Source organism: Ochotona princeps, chromosome 23 (genome assembly GCF_030435755.1).
Source record: "Ochotona princeps isolate mOchPri1 chromosome 23, mOchPri1.hap1, whole genome shotgun sequence".
NCBI lineage: Eukaryota > Metazoa > Chordata > Mammalia > Lagomorpha > Ochotonidae > Ochotona > Ochotona princeps.
Genome location: NC_080854.1, coordinates 12,136,661 through 12,158,401, shown reverse-complemented (window position 1 = coordinate 12,158,401; position 21,741 = coordinate 12,136,661). Strand labels below are relative to the sequence as shown.

The following is a 21,741-nucleotide window of genomic DNA, read 5'->3' as shown; positions in this document are numbered from 1 at the left end:
ATCAATTTTCTAGTTCTAAAACAGTGAGTGGGCAGGTGTTTGGCCCGCAAGTTGCTGCTTGAGATGCCCATATCTTATCTCAGAGAGCCGGAGTGGAGTCCCTGCTGCTTTGCTTTGATTTCAGCTTCCTGTTAGTGCAGGAAGGCAGCAGGCAATGGCACAAGTACCTGGATTCCTGCCATCCCTGTGGGAGATTGGGATGGATTTCTGGGCTTCCAGCTTTAGCCTGGTCCAACCCTGGCTGCTGCTGGCATTTGGAGAGCATACCAGCAGATGGAATATCTTTGTCAGCTTCTCTCTCTCTCTGCCTTTCAAATAGAAACAAAAGCAAAATATACCCAAAATAAGATGGCAAGAGAGAATTGAGAAAAGAAAAGGGGGAAAAAAGGGAAGACTACCAGATGCTATCTCCACTTCACCTCAGCTGTCTCTTGTCTTGTAGACTACAATCACATTCCCTAGCAATGGCAATGCTTACAACCTCACAAACCTGCAGTCTTCTATGGAGTACATTGTAAAGCTGCAATGTAAGGTCATTGGGTCCAAGTTATGGAGTGACTTTAGTCAAGAAAAAATGGGAATGACTGAGGAAGAAGGTAAGCTGAGTTCATAATTCCATTTTGGCCTGCTCTGGTAAACGGAGTCCTCAGCCTCGGCCTGGTGGCTTTTGTCAAGTGCTGGGCTTGGTATTATGGGCTCCTGGGATCCCCCAGACCTGTGGAGCCTGCCCATTCCCTATCCATAGATGCTGGCCTGAGCCCCAGAGTGAGCCATGTGCCTCTGATGGTGCTGGCTGTGATAGAGCTTTGTGTTACAAGGTTCTTGTTCTGCATGTGATGTGATGTCATAGCCTTTGAAGGTATCCAGTGACAATGTAAAGACATAAACTATCGGGCCCAGCATGGTAGCCTACTGTCTAAGGTCCTCGTCTTACATGTGCTGGGATCCCATATGGGCACTGGTTTGTGTCCCAAATGCTCCACTTCCCATCCAGCTCCCTACTTGTCACCTGGGAAAGCAGTCAAGGATGGCTCAGAGCCTTGGGACCCTGTACCTGCAAGGGAGACTCAGAAGAAGCTCCTGGCACCTGGCTATGGACTGGCTCAGCTCCAGCTGTTATGGCCACTTGGGGAGTGAACCAGCAGAAGGAAAATCTTTCTCTGTCTCTTTTTCTTTCTATAAATATGACTTTCCAATAAAAATAAATCTTTTTAAAAAGATACAGACTATCGTAAACCTTGGAACTAGGCCTAAAACGATAAAAGTACAGGTAATGAAATAGAATGGTCGTGTGGGTTGGGTGTTTGGCCTGAGACACTGGTTAGGATGCCCCACTTCAGAGTACCTGGATTCAACTTCTGGCTCCAGCTCGGTGCTGATGCAGATCTTGGGAGGCTCCCATAGGACCCTGAGACTAATTTTTCTGGTTCTTGGTTTCAGCTTTAGCCACTTTTTCTTCCTCTTTCTCTCCCTTAAAAAAAAAAGTCGCATCTTTGACAATGAAGGAAAGAGACTGGTACCCCACGTGGACTGAACACTTACCATATATCAGGTATCAGGCATGATGGTTAAGAGCAGTGTTTGAGTAGGCCTGTCTCCCGTCCCAGCCTGGCTCAGGTGTGACTTTGAGCAAGACAGTTGATCTCTAAGCTGAAGTTTCCTCACTTTTTATTCCCCTTTTCTATATTAGAATATAATTTATAACACTGATCTTATAGAGTCTGTTTTAGTAGTATTTCAAAGATGAAAATAAAATGAGATATTTAGCCTACAGTGAACATTCACTAAATGCCAGATTTACTTTTCTTCCCTCTTTATAAAAAATATTTATTTTATGCTTATTTGAAAGGCAGAATTTTACAGAGAAAAGAAGAGACAGAGATCTTCCATCTGCTGGTTCACTCCCCAATTGGCTGGTACAGCCAGAGCTGAGCTGATCTTACGTCAGGAGCCAGGAGCCTCTGCTGGGTCTTCTATGTGGATGCTGGGTTCCATGGATTTGGGCTATCCTCTGCTGCCATTCCAGGTTCATTAATAGGGAGCTGGATCATAAGTGGAGCAGCCAGGATGCTAACTGGTGTCCATCTGGGATGCTGGTACCACAGACAGAGGCTTAGCCTATTATGCCACTGTGCCAGCTCCTACTTTTTTTTGTATGCGTCCTACTGTTATCAGCATCCATCCTCTTATAAGCCTGGTAAGCATGCAGAGATATGCCTACTTGCAAGATGAGGCAGTGGAGCTTCAGGGATATCATTAAAAGTCTCAGGATTCCTCAGCACATGGCACTATTCACAGGAATATTGCCCAGTTCAGGTTGACGCAAGATGATCAACAAATGTTTTAACATATTGGTTGCTGATGGCTGCCTCAACTAATCACCATACATCTCATGTCTTAAGCAACACAGATTTGTTAAGAGTTTGGAGAGCAGAAGTCCAGAGTCGGGTCTCACCGGGCTGCGCTGACAGGGCTGTTTCCTTCTGGAGATTCCACAGGCAGAGCATGCCTCCTTACCTTTGTCAGCGTCTACAGTTGGCCTGCCCCTCTGCTTACAAAGCTCATCACTCCAGCCTCTGTGCCATCATCACATCTTGTTCCTCTTTTGTTGAACCTCTGCCTGCCTCCCCCTGTGATAACATCTGGGGTCTGCCTGCTTGATAGTGTTTTCATCTTAAGTTCCTCAACTGAATCCCAGCCAGCTCCACTATTTTGTGTCACAGTTTCCCATGCTCTGAGTTGAGCATCTCCCTCTTGTCCCTTTCAGCTCCATATGGCCTGGAACTATGGCGAGTCCTGGGAGCGCCTGAGGTGGATGGAGAGAGGACAGTGCAGCTACTCTGGAAGGTGACCTCATCTGGATTTTTTTTAATTTTCCTAGTTAAAAACTTTTGGTCTCTTGCTTTTCCAAAATGCTGTGATTATTGAAATTTTGCCTTCCCAAATGTCCTTCCCTAGAGGCTTTGCAATGTCCCAAATCTCAGAGTGCTTGACCAACTCAGGAACATACACAGATCGTTTTGTCAATTGCACATGACATTGTAATTCCTCATCTTACTCCCTCCTCTTTGCCCTGAAACTTTGACATTTGGGGCAGGTACGAACTGAAGGTACAGGAGGCACTAAGTCCTTCCAGCTGAGCCCATGTATGGCTGACCTCGCTACAAGGTGATGAAACTCTCCACAGTGCCACCTCCACCACTTGGGGAAGCATTGGTCAGGACAGCTGGTGCCAGTGTGTCATTGCCTTGGGTCATTGCCTACATATATTTCACATATTTCCCTTTGAGTGCAGGGATAATGCTGTGCAAAGACAGAAGAGGGGTCAAAAGGTCTTTTTGGGGGGTAAGGGTCTGGGAAAGGCAGTTGCATAATGTAGGGAAGAGGAGATGGAAAACAAAAGTGGAGAAATAACAGAAAAGAAGAAAAAAATGGAGTGGGAACAGGGAATGAACAAGGGGAAAATAGGGCAGATAAAGCAAAAAAAAAAAAACCCTAGGAGATGGGAGAGAAACAATGGGGAGATTGGGAGAGAGAAGAGAGGGGAGAGAAAAATGTGATGCCCAATTTCTTAATGTGTCACCAGAATTCACAGAAGATTTCCAGAATTCACAGACAAGTTTAAGTCTTTCTATAAATGGAGAAATTGCCCTGCTTTTCCACATGGCATGAAACCCCCATGATTCAGGGTTGGAGCATCCTTTCGCCCTTGCCTGTCTGCCTTCACAGCCCTCACAGCTGGAGGACAGCCTCAAGTTGTGGAGGCTGTGGCATGGAGAAATACAACCAGTGGAGTCTGGAAACCTTTGCGGATTAATCCAAGATGCCCATTTATCAAGGGTGGAGACAAATGCACTGAGGAGATGAAAGCAAAAATGACTTTAGCACGCATGGTCTTAGCTGCAGAGTCGCAGCTAAGGATCATATGAAATAGGCGAGGTGGATTTCAATGTTTTCTCTTCCTGGGCACTGGTTTTCGTTTGGCCTCAAGAGGAAAGTTTTCTAAGAATTTTAAGTTAATTAAAAAAGGTACTGGGGCAGGCGTTAGGCTGTAGTAGGCTAAACCTCTGTGGCACTGGTATCCCATGGGTGCCAGTTTATGTCCTGGATTCTTCTGAATTCCTCTGATCCAGCTCCCTGCTTATGGCTGTGGAGATCAGCAGAGCATGGTTCAAGTCCTTGGGATGTTTCCCTGATGTGGGAGACCCAGAAGTTGTTCCTGGCTTCAGATCAGCTCAACTCTGGCCATTGCAGCCATTTGGGGAATGAATCAAAAGATAAAAGATATATCTCTGTGTCTCTCCCTCTCTGTTTGTAAAATCTGCCCTCCACATAAAAAATAAATCTTAAAAAAGTACTAACTTGCTCTTAATTAGCTGTGTTCATTGCACAACTTTGAATACACTAAAACCACTGAATTGTAGAGTCTAAAATGTTGTGCGATATGAATTCTATGTTAATGAAGCTGCCATTGTCCATACTTGAAATGTCAGAATACACTTAAATAACAAAATAATGGACTTATTACTATTTCTGAAGGACTTTACTATTGTAACAATATAAGGGAAATCAGTGGAGGGGAATCCCAGAGCCAGTAGAACTATTTCATAACATAAGTTAATTAAAAATATAATAGAGAGAGTGAGTCATGTTGAGAGAGATCCCCGTTATCAAGGAGGATAGTTTATCTGTTATGTCAGAGTTGGCATAAAGGGGTAAGTAACTCCTAGAGCCCCATCTGACCTTATGTTTAGTCATTCTGCTCCATGTGTTAACAGAAAATAGATGACAGGGAACGCCTTTAATTTCTGGGAACTGCTCAGTATGTTGCTCCTTAGGCAAACCATTAGATTAGTGGGATAGAATTCAACTCTGAATATCATAATTTGGCTTGGAACCGTTAAGTAGAGCAGCTCTGAAGGGTTTAGTCCTCTTAGCCATGAAACGTGGCTCAGGTGCTCAGTCCAAGGAAGCTGGATGCCTTCTTAGGGTGGTGTGGGAACTGGGGTGGAGATGAAAGACCCAGGTGGGAGTGTTATCCAACTTTGGAGACCTCCAAGGCCAGAGATAACCCAGGGACAGCCAGACTTGGGATACACTTAAAAAGAGGGGAGGCTTGACTTTCCAGCTTTAAGCCCGTTATGTATGTGGGATAAAGTGAAATATACAGTCAGAAGGAAGTGGGGTAGCTTGCTTACACTGATTTAGACATTCACCTAGTTTAGCCTCATGGACTAAGACATTGGTTAGGGTTGAGAGCTGATGAATCATTGAGCAAATCCACCTGGTGGCAATTGGAGGCTTGCTAGAATGGCATGGTGTATTTGTCCTGGAAGACAGAGGCTAGTTTGTAGTTTAGCATCTAACAGTCAACATTTCCCCCACCCTCCATCTTCATCAGTTCACACTGCATCAGTACGTATCTTCTTTTTTGTTGGCAAAAAATTTTGTTCCCTTTGGTTTCAGAAAGCAAGAGGAGCCCCAGTCCTGGAGAAGACACTTTTCTATGAAATACAGTACTTTTCAGAAAACAATCCAAACCTCACAGAGACAGAGAACACTACAGCTCAGCAGGTCACACTGCATCTGGGATGCGAGACATATCAGGTGGCTGTTATTGCTTATAATTCTTTTGGACATTCCCCAGAGGCCAAGCTGAGGATCCCAGCTATTCATGAAAAGCGTAAGTAGAACACCAACTTTCTCTGGTGCCTGGTCCCATTCAGTTGGCCAAGGAGTAGTTGTTATCCCCTTCAGGGTACCTGTTTCTCTGAATCAAAACGAGAAAGTGGAATGAGGACTTTTTGGGTGAATACTGAGTGGAGATAGAATCTGCTGGTAATTAATGAGCCTGTTGACAAAGTCAGAAGCTTCCTAAGTCATAGAATCCGGAGTTGTGGGCCTAGAGGTTCTATGTGCAGTGTTTATTTGTTCTGGTCTCAGTGGATGTGGATGGAGTTGGGCCCTACAAAGTTGCCCCATTTGTCAGAATTGTTTCTCAGACTGAAGCTACTTTGGAACTCTTCACCCCGCAAGGTGTGTTGACTGAGTCTTGAACCCTGACTCTATTCTCTCTTATTTTCTTCTTTTTTCCCTTCCATGTGACTAAGTTAGGGGAAATTCTGTTCTATATGTCGATAAATTGTTCATTGCCCTTCTGGTTAAGTAGATTTAAACGTTTTATCACTTCAGAGCAAATTCTTTATATATCATGATTTGGAATAAAATATCTTCTTTGTTATTCAAGGAAACATAGTAAATGTTCTTTATTTTTTTTTCTCTGACTTAGTACTAACCTTTACTTCATACATTTTCTTATTTTTTGTGAGCTTTTTCTCTCTCAACAGGAAGCATGTTCCCTGAGAGTAGGGATTTTTTTTCCCCTTTTTTAATATTTGAGAGGTAGGGGAGGAATGAGAAAGAGAAGAGTCAGAAGAGAAGAAAAGGAGGGGAAGGAAGAGAGGACAAGGGGCAGTAGGAGAGAAGGGAGGGGAAGGCAGAGGAGAGGAGAAAAGAGGGGAGGAGAAAGGTGGGGAGGGGAGAGGAGAGGAGAGAAGGGGATGGGAGGGGAAGGGAGGAGAGGAGAAGAAAGGAGAGGAGAGGAGAGGAGAGGGGAGGGGAAGTAAGGGGAGGGATCTTCTGTCACTGGGCAGGGCCAGGCCAATGCCAGGATTCAGGAACACAATCCAGGTTTCCCATGTAGTTGGCTGGGACCAATCACTGCTGCCCCCTAAGGACTCCAGTAAGCTGGAGTCAGGACTCAAAGCTGGGTCTTGGATTGAGATACAATCCATTTTCCAACAGCCGAAGCAGTGTAAGGCAGTTGGCAAAGAACAGGTGCTTAGTGACTGTCAGAAACACAGCAGTGGGGGAATGTTCTCTCCATTTCACTACTTTTCTCTGCTTGGACCAGGCTCATTCATGCTGTTATGGGACTTCTCTGCCTGTGCCCCCTGCCTTCCCTCTGCCTGAAAACTTACCCTCTTGCTTCATTTTAGAGCTCTCAGACATTCCTACTTTGTTTTCTGAGCTGCACCTGAAGTCATCTTAGTGTTGGATCATATTCCACTTGGTTCCTAGCTCCTGGCTCCTGGCCTCTGACTTGTCCATCATCCTGACAGTCAAGTTTCTGATGGACACATGTCATTTTGTGGGGGATGGATGGAAGCTGAATGTCACCTCAGTTTTCTACTGTGGCCTCGATATGGGAGGCCCTCAGAACTGGAGATAAAACCATGGACTTGGGAGCCCAACAGCTTTGGGTTCAAATCTGCTCTTTCACAAGATGCCATTAACCTTGGGCAAATGGTCTGACCTCTCTAAACCCTAGCTTCTTGGAAATAGGACAAGTATGTAATAATACCACCTTGCAGAACTGTCTGAGAGTTTAATGAGATTCTCTCATTCTTACTAGAAATTCTGATTGATTGTATGTCCATGAGACATAGATCATCACCCTTAAAGCTAGTGCAGAATGTACTTGAACTAGAACTCACCTGTTCCCCTGCCTTCCTCAGCTTTGTGTCAAGTGTCACTGTCATCGTCCGTGACATGGTGTGACTTCAGAAAGCTTAAAGGAAAAATGAAATTACAAGATGAATTTATTTGACTTCAAAAATTTTGAAACCCAGGCATAATTTTTCATCATGTACATTTCTAAGAATCCCCCTATATGAGTGGATTTCAAAAGCACATTGTTGGGGTTGGCATTGTGGTACAGTACATTAAGCTGTCACTTGTGATCTGGCATCCTGTAGTGGAGCACCAGTTCAAATCCTGTCTCTGCCACTTAAGATCTGGCTTCCTGTTGGTACAGCTGGGAGGGCAACAGATGATGGTCCAAATGCCTGAGCCCTATGTAGGATATCTGGATGCCCCGACTCTTAGAGCTATTTCAAGAAGGAACCAGTGGATAAAGATATCTCTCTCTCTTTCCATCTTTCTTCAATGCTCTACTTTTCAAATAAATCTTCTAAAGACACCTTTTAGTTACTTGCAAGGGATAGGGAAGGTCATATCTTTCATCTACTGATTCACTCTCCATCTACATACAACAACCAGGGCTGGGCTGAGGTCAAAGCTAGGAACCAGGAACCCCATGAGGGTCTTCCGGGGGCGGGGTCAGTGATCCATGTCCTTGAGCCATCATTCAATACTTCCAGGGTATACCTTAGTAGGGAGCTGGATTGGAAGCAGAGGTGTGACACGAGCCCAGCACTCCCATGTGGGAATCAAGCATCCTAAGTGGCAACTTCTACTGTTGTGCCCCAACACCCAGCCCACCACAGAAGACCTTGCCTTTCTCTTCTATCTTACTGTATTTTTAAAATACCCTCAAATAAGAGAGTGGTGTTCTAAAGAATTGTGTTTAATAAAGTAGAAGCCACTGGAGAATAGTTATGATGGTAATAGTCAGAGTATATTAAGTACTAATGTATGGCATTAAGTATGAATAAATATACTGTCTACTGATAGGTATCCAGCACTGTACTCAGATGACAGCTTATCTTGACATGACTCATAATCAATATGATTCGATCCATGTTATGGATGATGAGTTCAGGCAAGCTTAAACTTTGTCTAGAGATTCCACCATGCCAAAATGGTGTGATATACTTTATCCAGAATCTTGGAGTTGGCCTTTACTAAAGTCATCAGAATTCTGGCACAGCCACTGTGTGACGCTGAGCCGGGGTCATTTACCTCCAGGGGGCCTGTGTGTTTTTATCTTCAGACTGCAGGATTGGCTCAGACAAGCCTTGGGGATGTCTGAACATCTGTGTTCTGTGAATCCTCAGCTGGCAGCCAGCTGCGCCTGGGCGTGGGAAAGCACAGGCATGCATGTGTTGAGAGAGGACCTCAGAGTGGGCTGGGACCAAGTCAGGGTGCAGTTCAGGGTGAACTCAGGACAGCTGACCACAGGGAAGCACCCCCAGCCCTTGAGAGCAATATCTGATAGACCCTAAGTGACCGTCCTCATGTGACTTCCCAGAAATTCGTGCTGTTCACGGTCAATGCTCCCATTCCTTGCCTAGGTTTCCCATCATAGCTGAGAATGTGCTGTATCAGAGGTGATAAGTATGATTTCACAGCATGCTGATTTTGAAGCTTCTCTTGCGGCGTGCTGGAACATTGCCAGGTCTTTTCTCCCTTTAAAAGTTGACTGATGGCTTTATGCAAACTTGACTTTGTTGCTTGAGATCTCCAATTTTGGTGTTCAGACCCAGCTCCTTTTTCTCCTCCTCCTCTGAGCTCCAGGCCTTGTGAGAATACTATGGAGTTAGGATCTAACATTTACTTCTTTTCAGACCAAGATTTGTGAATAACTCATTAGTTAGGAACATGCTTTCAGGGAGACCAGAAAATGAATTGGGGGTAGGGACAGGCCAGGTGAGGGGAAGATGTCAGTACCATGGGCTGAGTGTCTGGGAACAAGTGTTATGGTTATGGAGGATGGAGGTGTAAGACCAAAGTATTGGCTGAGTCTTATTGCTCCAGGGCATGTCCCTTGCCTACTTATTTGAGCTTCCAGTGGCCCCAATATTCCTAGACCTGTGGCTCTAATAATTCCAACTTTCATCTTGATCTTCTTACAGACAATTCCCCATGTGTTTGTTTCTGTGTCCAGTTGACACTCAGCTTATAAGGACATGCCACTCATGTCAGATTGAGGGGCCATTGTCTTATACTCAAGTCGGATTGAGGGCCCATTGTTTTAGCTAAGTATACCTGCTTCCAAATAAGGTTGCATTCTGTGGTTCTGGGAAGGTCTTTGCCAGGGCAGGTGGGTTGGGACGGGAAGGGCACAGTTCAACCCCTTACAGGCAGTCTGAGATAAGGAGGTGGTGGTTCCCACCAGTTCCTGCTGGGGAATTCTGGAGTGAATTACATCCCAGCTCAGCAACAGTAAGAGGCAATTGGAGAGGACTGTGTAGGGCACCATTGTCTGGGTTAAGATCCAGCTGCTGTAGCAATGACTTGCCATCTGCATGTGGACTGGGGAGTGAAGCGAGGCCTTGAGTGAGGAGGAACGGGGAGACAGATGCAGGAACCCAGGAGATTTGGCAGGCCCCACTCCAGTTCCATATTTCCTTCTGGCCTCGCTTTACCCTTTCTCAGAGCTACCGGTTATTTCTGGGACTACCTAGGGGAGAAGGTTCCCTGCACTGTGGCTCCCAAGAGTGAGACTCCTCCATGTACACTCAGCCTTGTTGGCACCTGTTACCAGGTATAGCAGGATGCAGTGTCCTACATTAGCTGAATTGCATAGCTTCCCAAGGCTTTGGGAATTTTGTCTTGTTGTGGAGACATTGTCTCCTCTTCTGCCCTGATCCAGGGCTGTCTTTGGTGTTCATGTCATACACACATGTGAACTCTTGAAGTCACTCTTGGTGGGGAGTACAGAGAGGGGGAGAGCCACACCCTGCTGTTTCTGAGACCCCCTTCTCATCCCTGTCTCTGCTTCCTGATAGGCCCCCAATAATTCTGCCATTTCTGTGTGTAAGATCTCTGATTCCCATGAAATCATAGTTTTTGGATTGGAAGCCATATGCCTAACTCTTCTAGTAGAAGAATCTTTGTAACCTATTGTCACAGATAAGTTTCTTGCTGGTCCTGCATTGACTCCTGCCATTTCATGAGTCGATCCATATCTAGGTACTTTGCTTTTGTGGTACATGCACAATTCTTGTTGCCTAGAGCAGAGGAGTCCATATCTAGTGTGTAGGGCCAGTGAGGAGGTTGAAGTGTGAAGTCATCTCTTTGGTGTGTTAAGGTTACCATCTCCCAGCTTCCCAGCCACACTATTATTGGTGCCTGCACTTCTACCTTTGGAGATTCTTTTTCTGAGGTTTGTTTTTCTTTGGCCCTGCAGAGTCACCTAAGGCAGCTAAGTTCTTTTAATCATCAACTCTTTAATGAGCCCCTTTCCTGGAAAAGGTCAATTTGGGGATGAGGCAAAGTCACAGAAGCTATCAAAGCCTTGGACATAGAAAAGGGATTTACAGTAGGGGAGTGAAAACTGCCCCCAACAGAGGAGGCTGCAGTGGAGTTCCTGGACTTGGAATGTTTTGTAGCTTGGGCAATGAACGGATGCCAGCATGCTTGGTGCCTGGGGGGTGAGTTGGGTGGTCACTGATCCAGTCCTCTCTCTCCTTTCAGCATTTCAGTGCATTGAGGCCATGCACGCCAGGCTGGCTCAGGACCAGCTGGTGGTGGAGTGGCAGAGCTGTGCCCAAGATGTGGACATGTGGATGGTTGAGTGGGTCCCAGATTTGGACTCAGAACGCTCTGACTTTTCTTGGGGATCTGTAACAGGAGCCAAGAGTTGGACAATCCAGCAAGGTACCCAGAATGGGATCTGCAGGTGCCCTCTGCACTGGGTTTGGTTGTCATGATCATCAGCTTTTAAATGTTTGACCAGCGTTCCTAGCTGCAGATGTGGTGAACAGAACCTGTTTCTGTCTTCCTGGATGACATTGTAATTTTGCTAAAGTAGTACAGGATTTGGTTCTAAGAATTCACTAGAAAACCTCAGATTAAGATGAGATGGTGCATAAAAAAACACCACTTCCATCATTTTCTCAAGTTTTCCCCTCTTGGGGGGCCTCGCCTGCCACTACGACAGGAGAACTCTTTGTCATTCTCTTAAATAAATCTTGCTTTACACACACACACACACACACACACACACACACACACACACACACACACAGCAACCATCTGGCCTAACCTTGTCTCCCAGAGGAGGCAAGAGTAGGGAAAGATAACATCATCCTTTCATGTCAGGTCAGAATGGAATCCAGCGTGTTTTTTACTCTGCCATGCCGTGCATTTATGCTATTTTTTTGCTTTCTTTTTTTTCAGATAAATTAAAACCTTTCTCATGCTATAACATCTCTGTGTACCCTGTGTTGCAAGACAAAGTGGGCGAGCCACGTTCCATCCAGGCTTATGCTAAAGAAAAGCGTATGTATGGGCAGGGCAGTGGAGGAGAGCAGCAGGGCCATTCCAGATTCAGCTAAGGCTGAGAATGCCTGCCATTCATTTATGGTTGTCTTAGGCCCATTTGTGCTGCACGTTTGTCCTGCAGAAGTCTCTGAATTTGACTCAGTTGCAGTCCAATTACAGATACACTGAACTTCAAAGCCAGGGTGGGTGGATAGACTTAGGACTCATTTGACTAAGTCAGTTCAGCGGGCTGAACAGGTAGTGCTGTGGTTGAGTTGCTGCTTGGAACCCTTGCATCTGGTTTCAGAGTTGCTGGGTTCGTCTTGGCTCCACTTCTGATCTTGCTTCCTATTAAGGGACACTCTGGGAGACTCAGTTGGGTCACTGCCACGCATGTGGGAGACCTGGATTGAGTTCCAAGTTCCTGGCTTTGGCCTGGCCCAGAAGTGGCTGTTGTGGATGTTTGGGAGCATAAAAATGCAGGTGGAAGATCTCTCTCAGTATTCACAAAAGCAGGGTGGGAGGAGGACACTCAGGTTTTTGGCTATTTTTACTCCTCTGTTACAGATGGAGAGCACAGCCCAGCATGGCAGCTCAGCACTCCATTGCAGAACATGGAACCCCTCAGTTCCACACAGGATGGCCCCACAGGACACCATGGCACCCTCAAGGCCTAACCTGCTCTGGCTCCAGTAACCTGTACAAAACCCGTGCTGAAATGTAATTGCCATCATAATAGCATTAACGGGGGCTTTGAGAACAGGTCCTAAGAGCTCTGCCCTTTTGAGTAGACTCATGCACTTTTATTAAACTGATTTATTTATTTAAAAGTCAGAGTGAGAGAGAAAGAGAGAGAAAGAGACAGATCTTCTATCCCTTACTTCAAAGCACAAGGCTGGGCTGGGCTTCATGAAGCCAGGAGCTTTGTCTGGGTCTCCCACAAGCGGGCAGGGGCCCAAACACATGGGTCATCCTCCACTGCTTTCCCAGGCCATCAGCCACAGCACTGACCCCGGGATCCATGCTCTTTGGTCATTGTCTCACTTCAGGTTGGTTTTTGCAGCAGTGGTTTGTGGTATATGCTTCCTCACTCTCCCCTGCTCCCTCCCCCTCTCTCTGTCATGCTTGCTTGCTGGGAAGCATTCCGGAAGCCCCCCTGCCAGATGCTAGTGCTATGCCTTGGGACTTTCCGATTCCTCCCTGCCCAACTCAGTTAAAAAAAAAAAGACATCTGTCTGTCTATTTGGTTTTCTCTTTCTTTATAACTTCTAGGAAGATCAACCAAGGGAGCTACAGGCTTCATCCTAAACTGGACACATTAAAAAATGAACATACAGCAATAAGCAAGTAAATTGTTCACATTTCCTTGTTGCCACTTTGGAAGTTAGGATGTTTTAGATTCAGCATTGGAAACAATCTCGTGTAATGCAAAGGTAGCTTACAGACATGAAAGAGCTGGGTGCCACATTTGAGTGAGAGGTCTCTCAGCACGTTTCCTCTGGTTTCACAGCACCTCTCTTCTGGCTTAAGACAGGTGATTGTGGAAAATGATACTCCCATACAAGTGTGTCCCTGGCTTTCCTACTAACCACCACCTCCAGCACTGTGGTTTAGATGCAGGTCCTAGCAGAACCTAAATCTGTGGGGAACGCTCCATTGCGGTGTGTTGAGTGTGGACCATTTGTCTCACTGTCATCTCAAGCTCCCTCAAATGGACCTGTGACCAGGGTGGAGAACATTGGTCTGAAGACAGCCACAATCACATGGGAAGAGATCCCAAAGGATCAGAGAAATGGCTTCATCAACAACTACACCATATTTTGCCAGTCTGAATATGGAGAAGAATTCTGTAAGTGTGCCCATAATCAAGTTTGACAAAAAACCTACAAGCCAAAGTTGCAGTGGGTATAGCCCTATTGTAGGGATTGAGCACCTGCTAAAAACGGGGCCCAGAGTACCCTCTTGTTTTGGAGGTGAAGGTTAACTGAGAGTTGAGTGATGATACGTGAAAGGTTTGTGACAATGGGAAGAGTTGATATGAGGCCTGGTCAGGCTTTGAGCAGATATGCTGCCTGTGAGCTCTGTGACTGCTACCAAGGGGTAAGCCTGGCTTAGAGAGTGGAGGGGCACTCAGTCTGACAGGTGCCACTTACCTAGTGCAGGACACTCAATTACAATTTTGTCCACCATCAAGTCAGTAACTTCTGACATCCTAAATTCTGGGCTAAATTTCTTTTTTTATGGTAATGAACACATAACACATTAAACATTGAGAAATATATATTTGGGGCCTGACGCAATAACCTAGTGGCTAAAGTCCTTGCCTAGCACACATCGGGATCCCATGTGGGTGCTGGTTCTAATCCAGTAGCCCCACTTCCCATCCAGTTCTCTGCCTGTGGCCTGGGAAAGCAGTCGAGGATGACCCAAAGCCTTGGGACCCTGCACCTGCATGGAAAACCCAGAAGAAACCTCAGGCTCCTGGCTTTGGATTGGCTCAGTTCTGGCCATTGCAGCCACTTGGGGAGTGAATCATCAGACAGATCTTTCTCTGTCTCTCCTCCTCTCTGTATATCTAACTCCCCAGTAAAAATAAATAATAAATCTTTTAAAAACAAGAAGTATATATTTGAGTGGCATTAAGAATATCTAAAGGGTTGGGCATCCGTCACCACCCTCTATTTCCAGGACTTCTTTTCAGCAACAAACAGAAACCCTAAATCCATTCATTTGCTATTCCCTATTCTCCCTATTCTCCTCATCGTGCAGTCCCTGGCAATCACCAAACTACTTGATGTCTCTATGTTGATTGCTTATCCTCAATATTTCATACAATAATGACCATACAATATGTGGCCTTTGTACCTGACTTCCTTCACTTAGCACAATGCTCCTTGTGCTCTTATGTCACATAGGAGAAGACGTTGAAAAATGCAAGTCAGGAAGATGTGTACTGTGTTGTCTTCTAAGAGTTTCTGCAGTTTTAGCTCTTACCCGTCTTGAAAGACTTTTAAAAATTACTTTAATCGTACATTTTTGTGAGATAGTTGATCATTTGATACATGTATTCAATGTGTAAAAGATTGAATCAGAGTTTTTAGCATTTCTTTGTAGACAGATGCAGTTATTTATTTGAAAAGCAAAATGACAAAGAGGAAGAGGGAATGTTACTTCACTCTCCATGTGGCCAGGAGTTAACAATTCTGTTGGGTCTACGTGGGTGGAGGAGGCCAATGTGCTTGGAACAGCTCCGCTACCTTCACTGGCACATCAGATTGGAAGTGCAACAGCTAGACCTAAACCAACACTGGAAGTGATAGCTTCCACTTGCTGTGCCTCAATGCTTGCCTTAAACATTAAAAAGGTTTTTGTTTTGCTTTGTTTATTTTTTTTGCTTGACTGTACTAATTATACATATTTTTGAAGGTGGTATGATTTCTCCACACCACAGTAGCCTCTCATATATTTTATAAGCTCTTTAAAGAGAGGAATTTGCAAGTTCCAAATGTCAAGGAAATGAGGAGAGGGAAACATTTTATCCCGATTTGACCAGTACACACCATGTACATCATGGATGGGGGTTAGAGGATGAGATAGTTAAGCTTGAGGTTACAGGTTCCAAAGCTCTTGGAGCCACTCAAACATAATGCTTAGCCCATCTTGGCTGGATGTTTGACTCTCATTATTTCTCCTTTAGCCAAGACGGTTGACTCCAGCATTCTGCGGTATGACCTAGAGTCTCTGAAACGGAAGACTTCTTACACTGTTCTAGTCATGGCCAGCACCAGTGCCGGGGGCAAGAATGGGACCAGCATAAACTTCAAAACGTTGTCAATGAGTGAGTCTCTCATTGAAATCCTGAGTACTTCTTGTTGGTGTTGACCTTAGGTCAGGCAGAAATAACCACAGCCAAATGAAGGCAAAAGCCAAATGACAGGACAGGTAGCTGAGTGAGAAGAACTTCAGAAAGGCAGGTGTGTGAGGAGAGAGAGAGGAAGACAAGAAAACTGACAGCTGAATTTGGAAAACTTCCTCGTGGACAGGCCAGATCAGCCCACAGAAGATTGATCAAGTTCATACCAACTGTAGTCTCAACACCAAGCCAGCCCTCAGTTTGAGGCTGTCCCTGGGGTCACAGTCATCAGGTGTCAAAGAATATTGCATTTTAGGGCCTTGGAAGGAAAACCTTGAGTGATCAAAGACCAAAGACCCACAGGAAGAGGCTTAGCTCCATTGTTCATGGATATTTTTGTTTGTTTGGTTGGGTTTTTTTTGAGCAAAACAGCATACGTTTGATGTGCCAACTTCTGTGTTAATAAGGAGCAAAACAAGTTAACAGATACCACAATCAGGTGAAATGTGACAGTTTCATCTGATGGTGGGTGGAGGGAAATGGATGAGAGGGGGACGATGGAATGAGGGGGAAGATGAAACACGAGGGAGGAGTGTGGGAGAGGTAGGCTGATGTTGCCAAGTCCTCGAATGGCAGAGAGATGGTTTTTAAGGATGCATTAAAACTGTTTTAAAGACAGAACAACCTTTTGGATGAAAAATGCAGGAATATTGCCAGGTTTTTGCAATAACTGATGCAAACTAAAAATTGTCTGCTTGAGGCATTTTTGAAAGATTTTATCTTTTACATAGCAAAGAAAATAGTAATAGGGTTCCAGAAAATGTGAGTGTAGTCATGTGTTGTACCCAGAAAACACTTTCTGTGTCTATGAATTAATATTGCCTTTCTGAAACTCTGTGATATAAAGTGCACAGATTGTGTCAACTCGTGGAATTCTCTCCAAGGGTCAGAGTAGAGGCAGGAACACACCCTGGAGCCTGGTCCCCTGGTCTGGCCTGTAGATCGCCCCACTGCCACCTTGGGTCTTCTGCAAACCATTCTCTATGTGACAGCCCCTGCTTGAAACCCATCCACGACTTTGTTCTGCTTTAAATAAATCCCAGACTCTCTCCTGTCACTCTCAGAGCCTTCATCATCTGTCCCACAACAACCCGGATTCCTACCACATTCCGCCTTGGCTTGCACCTGCCCCAGAGCGACCCCATCTGCCGGGGACGTCTTTCTGCCAGTTCTCTGCTTGTGTCGCTCCTCTTTCCAACTTAGACCACCCAGTCTCACCCTGCTGGCCTCCCTGTCACCTAACTTTAGTGACTCTTCATCTTGCAAACCCTTTTCACTGAAATAGTCTTAGCTATTGTCTGAGTCCTTGGCCAGAATATAAACTCTGCAGGAGCGGGGATTTGGGGCACTTGCTGCTGGTTGCTGCTGGCTTTGTAGTCAGGATCATGTTGGCAGTTAGTAAGTGCTCAGTAAGGTTTCACTGACTGGATGAAGATGGGAGTTGGTCCTGGGGAACATAAAGTGTATCAGTATTAGATGTACGGGGAAGACCACTGGAAGGGAAAGAAGTTAAATCTAAGGGAAAGAAAATTTAGAACTGTGTGAAACAACTGGAAGAAAAAGTTAATCTTTGATATTTGTCAAGAAATGGAGGTACTTGGGTTACTCATGCCGTTTCTTCTCTTCTCCCCCAAGATGTCCTTGAGATTGTCCTGATAACTTCTGTGGTTGGAGGAGGCCTTCTTACCCTCATTGTCCTGACTGTGATGTACAGCCTCCGGAAACCCAAGTGAGTGCATATGGGCAACAGTGGGCACCTTTGGCAGCAGGGCATGAAGGGTAGATGGACTCCTGGGTGCTGTAGGAGAGGGCTCCCCACCACAAAGGCAGTGGCCATTCATGTATTAATTTGGGACCTGTTTGAAGCCCATACTAGGGTTTGTTTGAATTCTGACCATGCAAGAAGTCTCACTCCTACTCAGCTCTGTGTCCAAGCATAAACCTTAGAGAGGTCAGGCGTGTCCAACTGGCTACTGGCCAACCTGCTGCATTTGTCATTGGGGACTAGAGTTGGACAAAAGGTCCTTTTTCTCACTGCCTCAGGGGCCCCTGAGAGCAGCAAGAGGCAGAGCAGGGGGCAGGCTATGTTGCAGGCATGTAGCTGTGTAGCAGCACTGTATAGCGCACATGCAGATATGTAGCAGGGCTGTGTAGTGCCTGTGTGGCTGTGTGGCAGGGCTGTATAGCATGTTTGCAGCTGTGTAGCAGGGTGTGTAACCCATGTATAGCTGTGTAGCAGGGCATGTGCCATGCATACAGCATGCCAGCCAGTCACATGCCTGTAGGAACCTGCTCTCTGTGGCACAGCATCTGAGGGCTGGCTGCATGCACCTTTGTCCTCCCTGCCCTAGCCACTGTAGGAGAGCAAGGTTGTATTTGGGTTCTTGCACATTCTGCCCACAGTGGCTAAAGCTGCCCTGACGATCCCTCCTTGGCAGAGTTCTGTCCCCAGTGGGCCAGAGAAGACGTGGCCTTCTCTAACATGCTGCTGCATTTAGTGAATAGTCAAGTTAACGTCACCTAACTGTGGGTTGCCACCAAATCATCAACACCAGCCTCTGTCCATTATGCACATTGCACTTCGTCTGCTTTTGTTTTATTATTTGTACTTTTCTTTTTAAATTATTCATACATATGTACTACTTTCCATGAGATGGCTCTGTACGTATAGGTGTTCCTGCCCCCTATTTTTTCCTCCTATTGTACTTCCATGTTATTACAGTAGTATAGTTCCTTCATAATAGTTACAAGTTTAATCTTCTGTGATTTAAATGTATCATGACGTGGTAGGTCTAGGCAGTGGTGGAACATCTGATATCATACGTCAGTGGGAATTCTACTTTTAGTATGCATTGGGGTCAGGCCCCACCCCCAGGGTTTCTGATTCAATGGTTTGGGGTGAAGGCCAAGAGTCTGCAGTTCTAAGTGGCTCTGAAGTCACGCTGGTTGGGAGCATCCTGTGGAAACCATAGAATGGGTAACCTGTAAGGTTTAGAGGTGACCTTCCTGGCAGTCATTCTGAATCCAACACTGGGACTAGGTGTGGGGCCACGGGGCAGGGGGGCGGGCATGGATGGGGATAGCTTTGTGCAGGGTGAGGTCCCTTCCCCTGACATCGTGCAGAGGACCCCATGGGAGTTTGCGCTTATCTAACAGGGAGCCAGTCAGGGCCCCCTTGCCAAACCCCAGTGCTTGGACTCAGCCATGCAGGGCATAGAAAAATACTTGTTGGACTCACCTTGTGTTGTCTCCTTAGCAAACTGACTCACCTGTGTTGGCCTGTTGTGCCCAACCCCGCTGAAAGTAGTATAGCTTCGTGGCGTGGAGATGATTTCAAGGTAAAGACTCAACGTTGTTATTAAAGAAACCAGTGTGCAGGTTGACTGTGGGAGGTGGCAGGGTGGCTGGAGGTGGGAAAGAATCCTGGGCAGAGATTACCTCAGGCTTCCCATAAAGAGGACTCAAGGTTTCAAAGATCCAGGCCAGCAGCTGACTAGACCATTGGAATCATCTTTCCTGGGACAACTTGGTCTTGTGCTTTGGGCCAGAGGAAGGAGCTCTACTGGGCTCAAGAGGACCTGTGATGTTGCCAGCATGGAACTGGTCCTAGAAACTAAGGAGGATACTGGCTCTGCCCTTACTCTCCATACCGTGGGATTAGCCAGAGGGAGCCAGCATGCTGGCCCAGTAGTTAGGATGCCAGTTAGGGCACAGTGTGCCTCCCATATTGAACACATGGGGTTCACTTCCTGGCTCCAAATCCCAATCCCAACTTCCTGCTTCTTTCAGATCCTGGAAGGCAGTCGGGCTGGGTCAGGTAGCTGGATCATCACCAGCCACGTAGGACACCTGGGCTGGGCTCCTGGCTCTAGGCTCAGTCCAACCCAGCCTTGGTTGTTGTGGCTTACAGGGAGTGAAGCTGCAGGTGCAGGCTGGCTCTCTCTGTCTCTGTGGCATGATTTTTAAGCATTAATATCTCACTGAAACAGAAATAAGGCAAATATAACCTTACATTTGTGTTATTGAAAACTTAGGGGAGAGAGAGACACAGAGAGAACGAGAACAAGACACTGGTTCACTGCACCCATCCCCCCCCCCCCCCCGAGCCCACAATAGCCAGGTCTGGGCCAGAGCAAGGCCAGGAGTCAGGAACTCCATCTGGCTCTCCCAGGTGGGTGGCAGGAGTCCAAGCACTGGCCACCACCCACTGCCCTCTAAGGTGCATTAGTAGGAAGCTGTCTGAGGTGTGGAGCAGCTGGGACCCCTGGGATCTTGTGTCCACACACTGGCCCCAGGAGTTTTTGTGAACTGGGACACTTTTGTTCCCCACAGCCTCAGCTCTGGTCCCTGCACCCCTGTCAGTGTTGTATCTCTCTCCTTACTTTCCTGCTTGTTCGATGGGATGTGAAGAGCTTCTAGGTTCTGCGGCAGTGTTGTCTGACACTGCAGTGCCTTCTGCACATGCTGTCATCAGTCTGGCCTGATTCGTCACACACTGACCACTGTGCTGGCCTCTCACCCAGACTCTGAGGGTACAGAGACAACAAAGACACCGCTGCTGCTGGGGGTGGGGGTACCCTGTGCTGACATTGGGCACTGAGACTGTGGGTTCACTCTCAGCTGATGTTTCCATCAAAAGTGAGGGTCTATGGCCACAGGATTGGGGGGCAGGTAGCATTGAGCTCTGAAAGTGCCAGAAGGCAGGGCACCAGCCTATGGGCAGTGGAGGGCTCTCACTGAGCTCCCATAGCAGGCCCTGAGATGACCACTGTGAGCCTTGGAGGGGCTAATGAACTGTTGGTAACAGCCTCGGTTTCCCCACAATGACCATCTGGGGTATCTCCTTTTCTCTTCCAGGGCAAGCGATACCTGAAGGATGATGACTCTGTGTACACGGACAAAGACATGATCTTAAAATCATATTCTTACCCCCATGACCTGATTGACAAATTGGTGGTGAACTTTGGGAATTTTCTGGAAGACATTTCCTCAGAGGAAGCCAGGAAGGGTCAGCAAGGCATTTCAGGAGGGGAAAGGAACGAATATGTGACCTCCCCCAACAGGCGTGACTGTCCGCCAGGGAGGAGTGGGCTGGAGGGCCCAGTTCTGACAGAACCCCCTGTTCCCAAGGCACAACATCACCCCTCTGCTCCCGAGCTCGGGAAGGAAGGCACCCCAAATCCGTATTTGAAAAATTCAGTGACAACCAGAGAATTTCTTGCGTTTGAAGTCCTCCCAGGACACACTGAGAGCAAGCTCTGAAGGCCACATGGTGTGGCAAGAGGTCTCGGGGACCCAGTGTGACAGGAACACCAGGTCCTCCCTGCCCTCCCCAGGCTTTCTTGCTGTTCTGTTTTGTACCCATGCTGAGGAACAGAAATCCACCCCACACTGCTTTTGCATGGGGTCATGACCCCCTAGCACTGGCATGGCACCCGGGGCTTCTTGTTGAGCATACCCTGGAAAGGCCCCTTCCCACAGGCAGCTGGGCAGCGTCTGGGAACCTGTACCCCTTGCTGCTGGCTTCACTGGTCAAGGCCTTTGGTTCCAGCAGCCTTTTCAGGCACTTGCCCCGTTCACCTCTGTTCCCCCCGAGTATGGGGCGCTACCCCTTTATGTGGATGACCCCTGTGGAGGTCTCTTGAGAGCCCCTACTCCTAGCTCCATAGGGGGCCACACGCCGGGCTCTCCTGAGCACTCACAGGCCCTGGGTTCTGCACACATGGAGAAGCCCCTGGTGACTGCCTTGGTCACATCCAGACCCCAGCTAGCCCCTCCCAGGGTCTCAGCTGTGTTCTCTGCTTCCTGTCAGTCAGGAAGACGGGTTTAGGAAGGTCACTGGAAAAACAGACGCTATTCCCCTAAAGATTTTTCTGGGG

At 46.8% G+C, this 21,741-nt stretch overlaps 1 protein-coding gene across 1 annotated transcript in view; it reads left to right on the top strand.

Annotated features, from left to right (window-relative positions):
- The window catches only part of IL31RA (interleukin 31 receptor A), a 29,097-nt gene extending 7,639 nt beyond the window's left edge, over nucleotides 1-21,458 (top strand). The window contains exons 4-13 of the mRNA XM_058680096.1: nucleotides 443-596; nucleotides 2,768-2,847; nucleotides 5,467-5,683; nucleotides 11,161-11,343; nucleotides 11,866-11,967; nucleotides 13,652-13,798; nucleotides 15,647-15,787; nucleotides 17,498-17,591; nucleotides 19,119-19,200; nucleotides 20,720-21,458. Coding sequence (XP_058536079.1) covers nucleotides 443-596; nucleotides 2,768-2,847; nucleotides 5,467-5,683; nucleotides 11,161-11,343; nucleotides 11,866-11,967; nucleotides 13,652-13,798; nucleotides 15,647-15,787; nucleotides 17,498-17,591; nucleotides 19,119-19,200; nucleotides 20,720-21,124 — 1,605 coding nt within the window. The 3' untranslated portion in view covers nucleotides 21,125-21,458. The remainder of the gene's footprint in view (nucleotides 1-442; nucleotides 597-2,767; nucleotides 2,848-5,466; nucleotides 5,684-11,160; nucleotides 11,344-11,865; nucleotides 11,968-13,651; nucleotides 13,799-15,646; nucleotides 15,788-17,497; nucleotides 17,592-19,118; nucleotides 19,201-20,719) is intronic.
- Nucleotides 21,459-21,741: the final 283 nt, after the last annotated feature.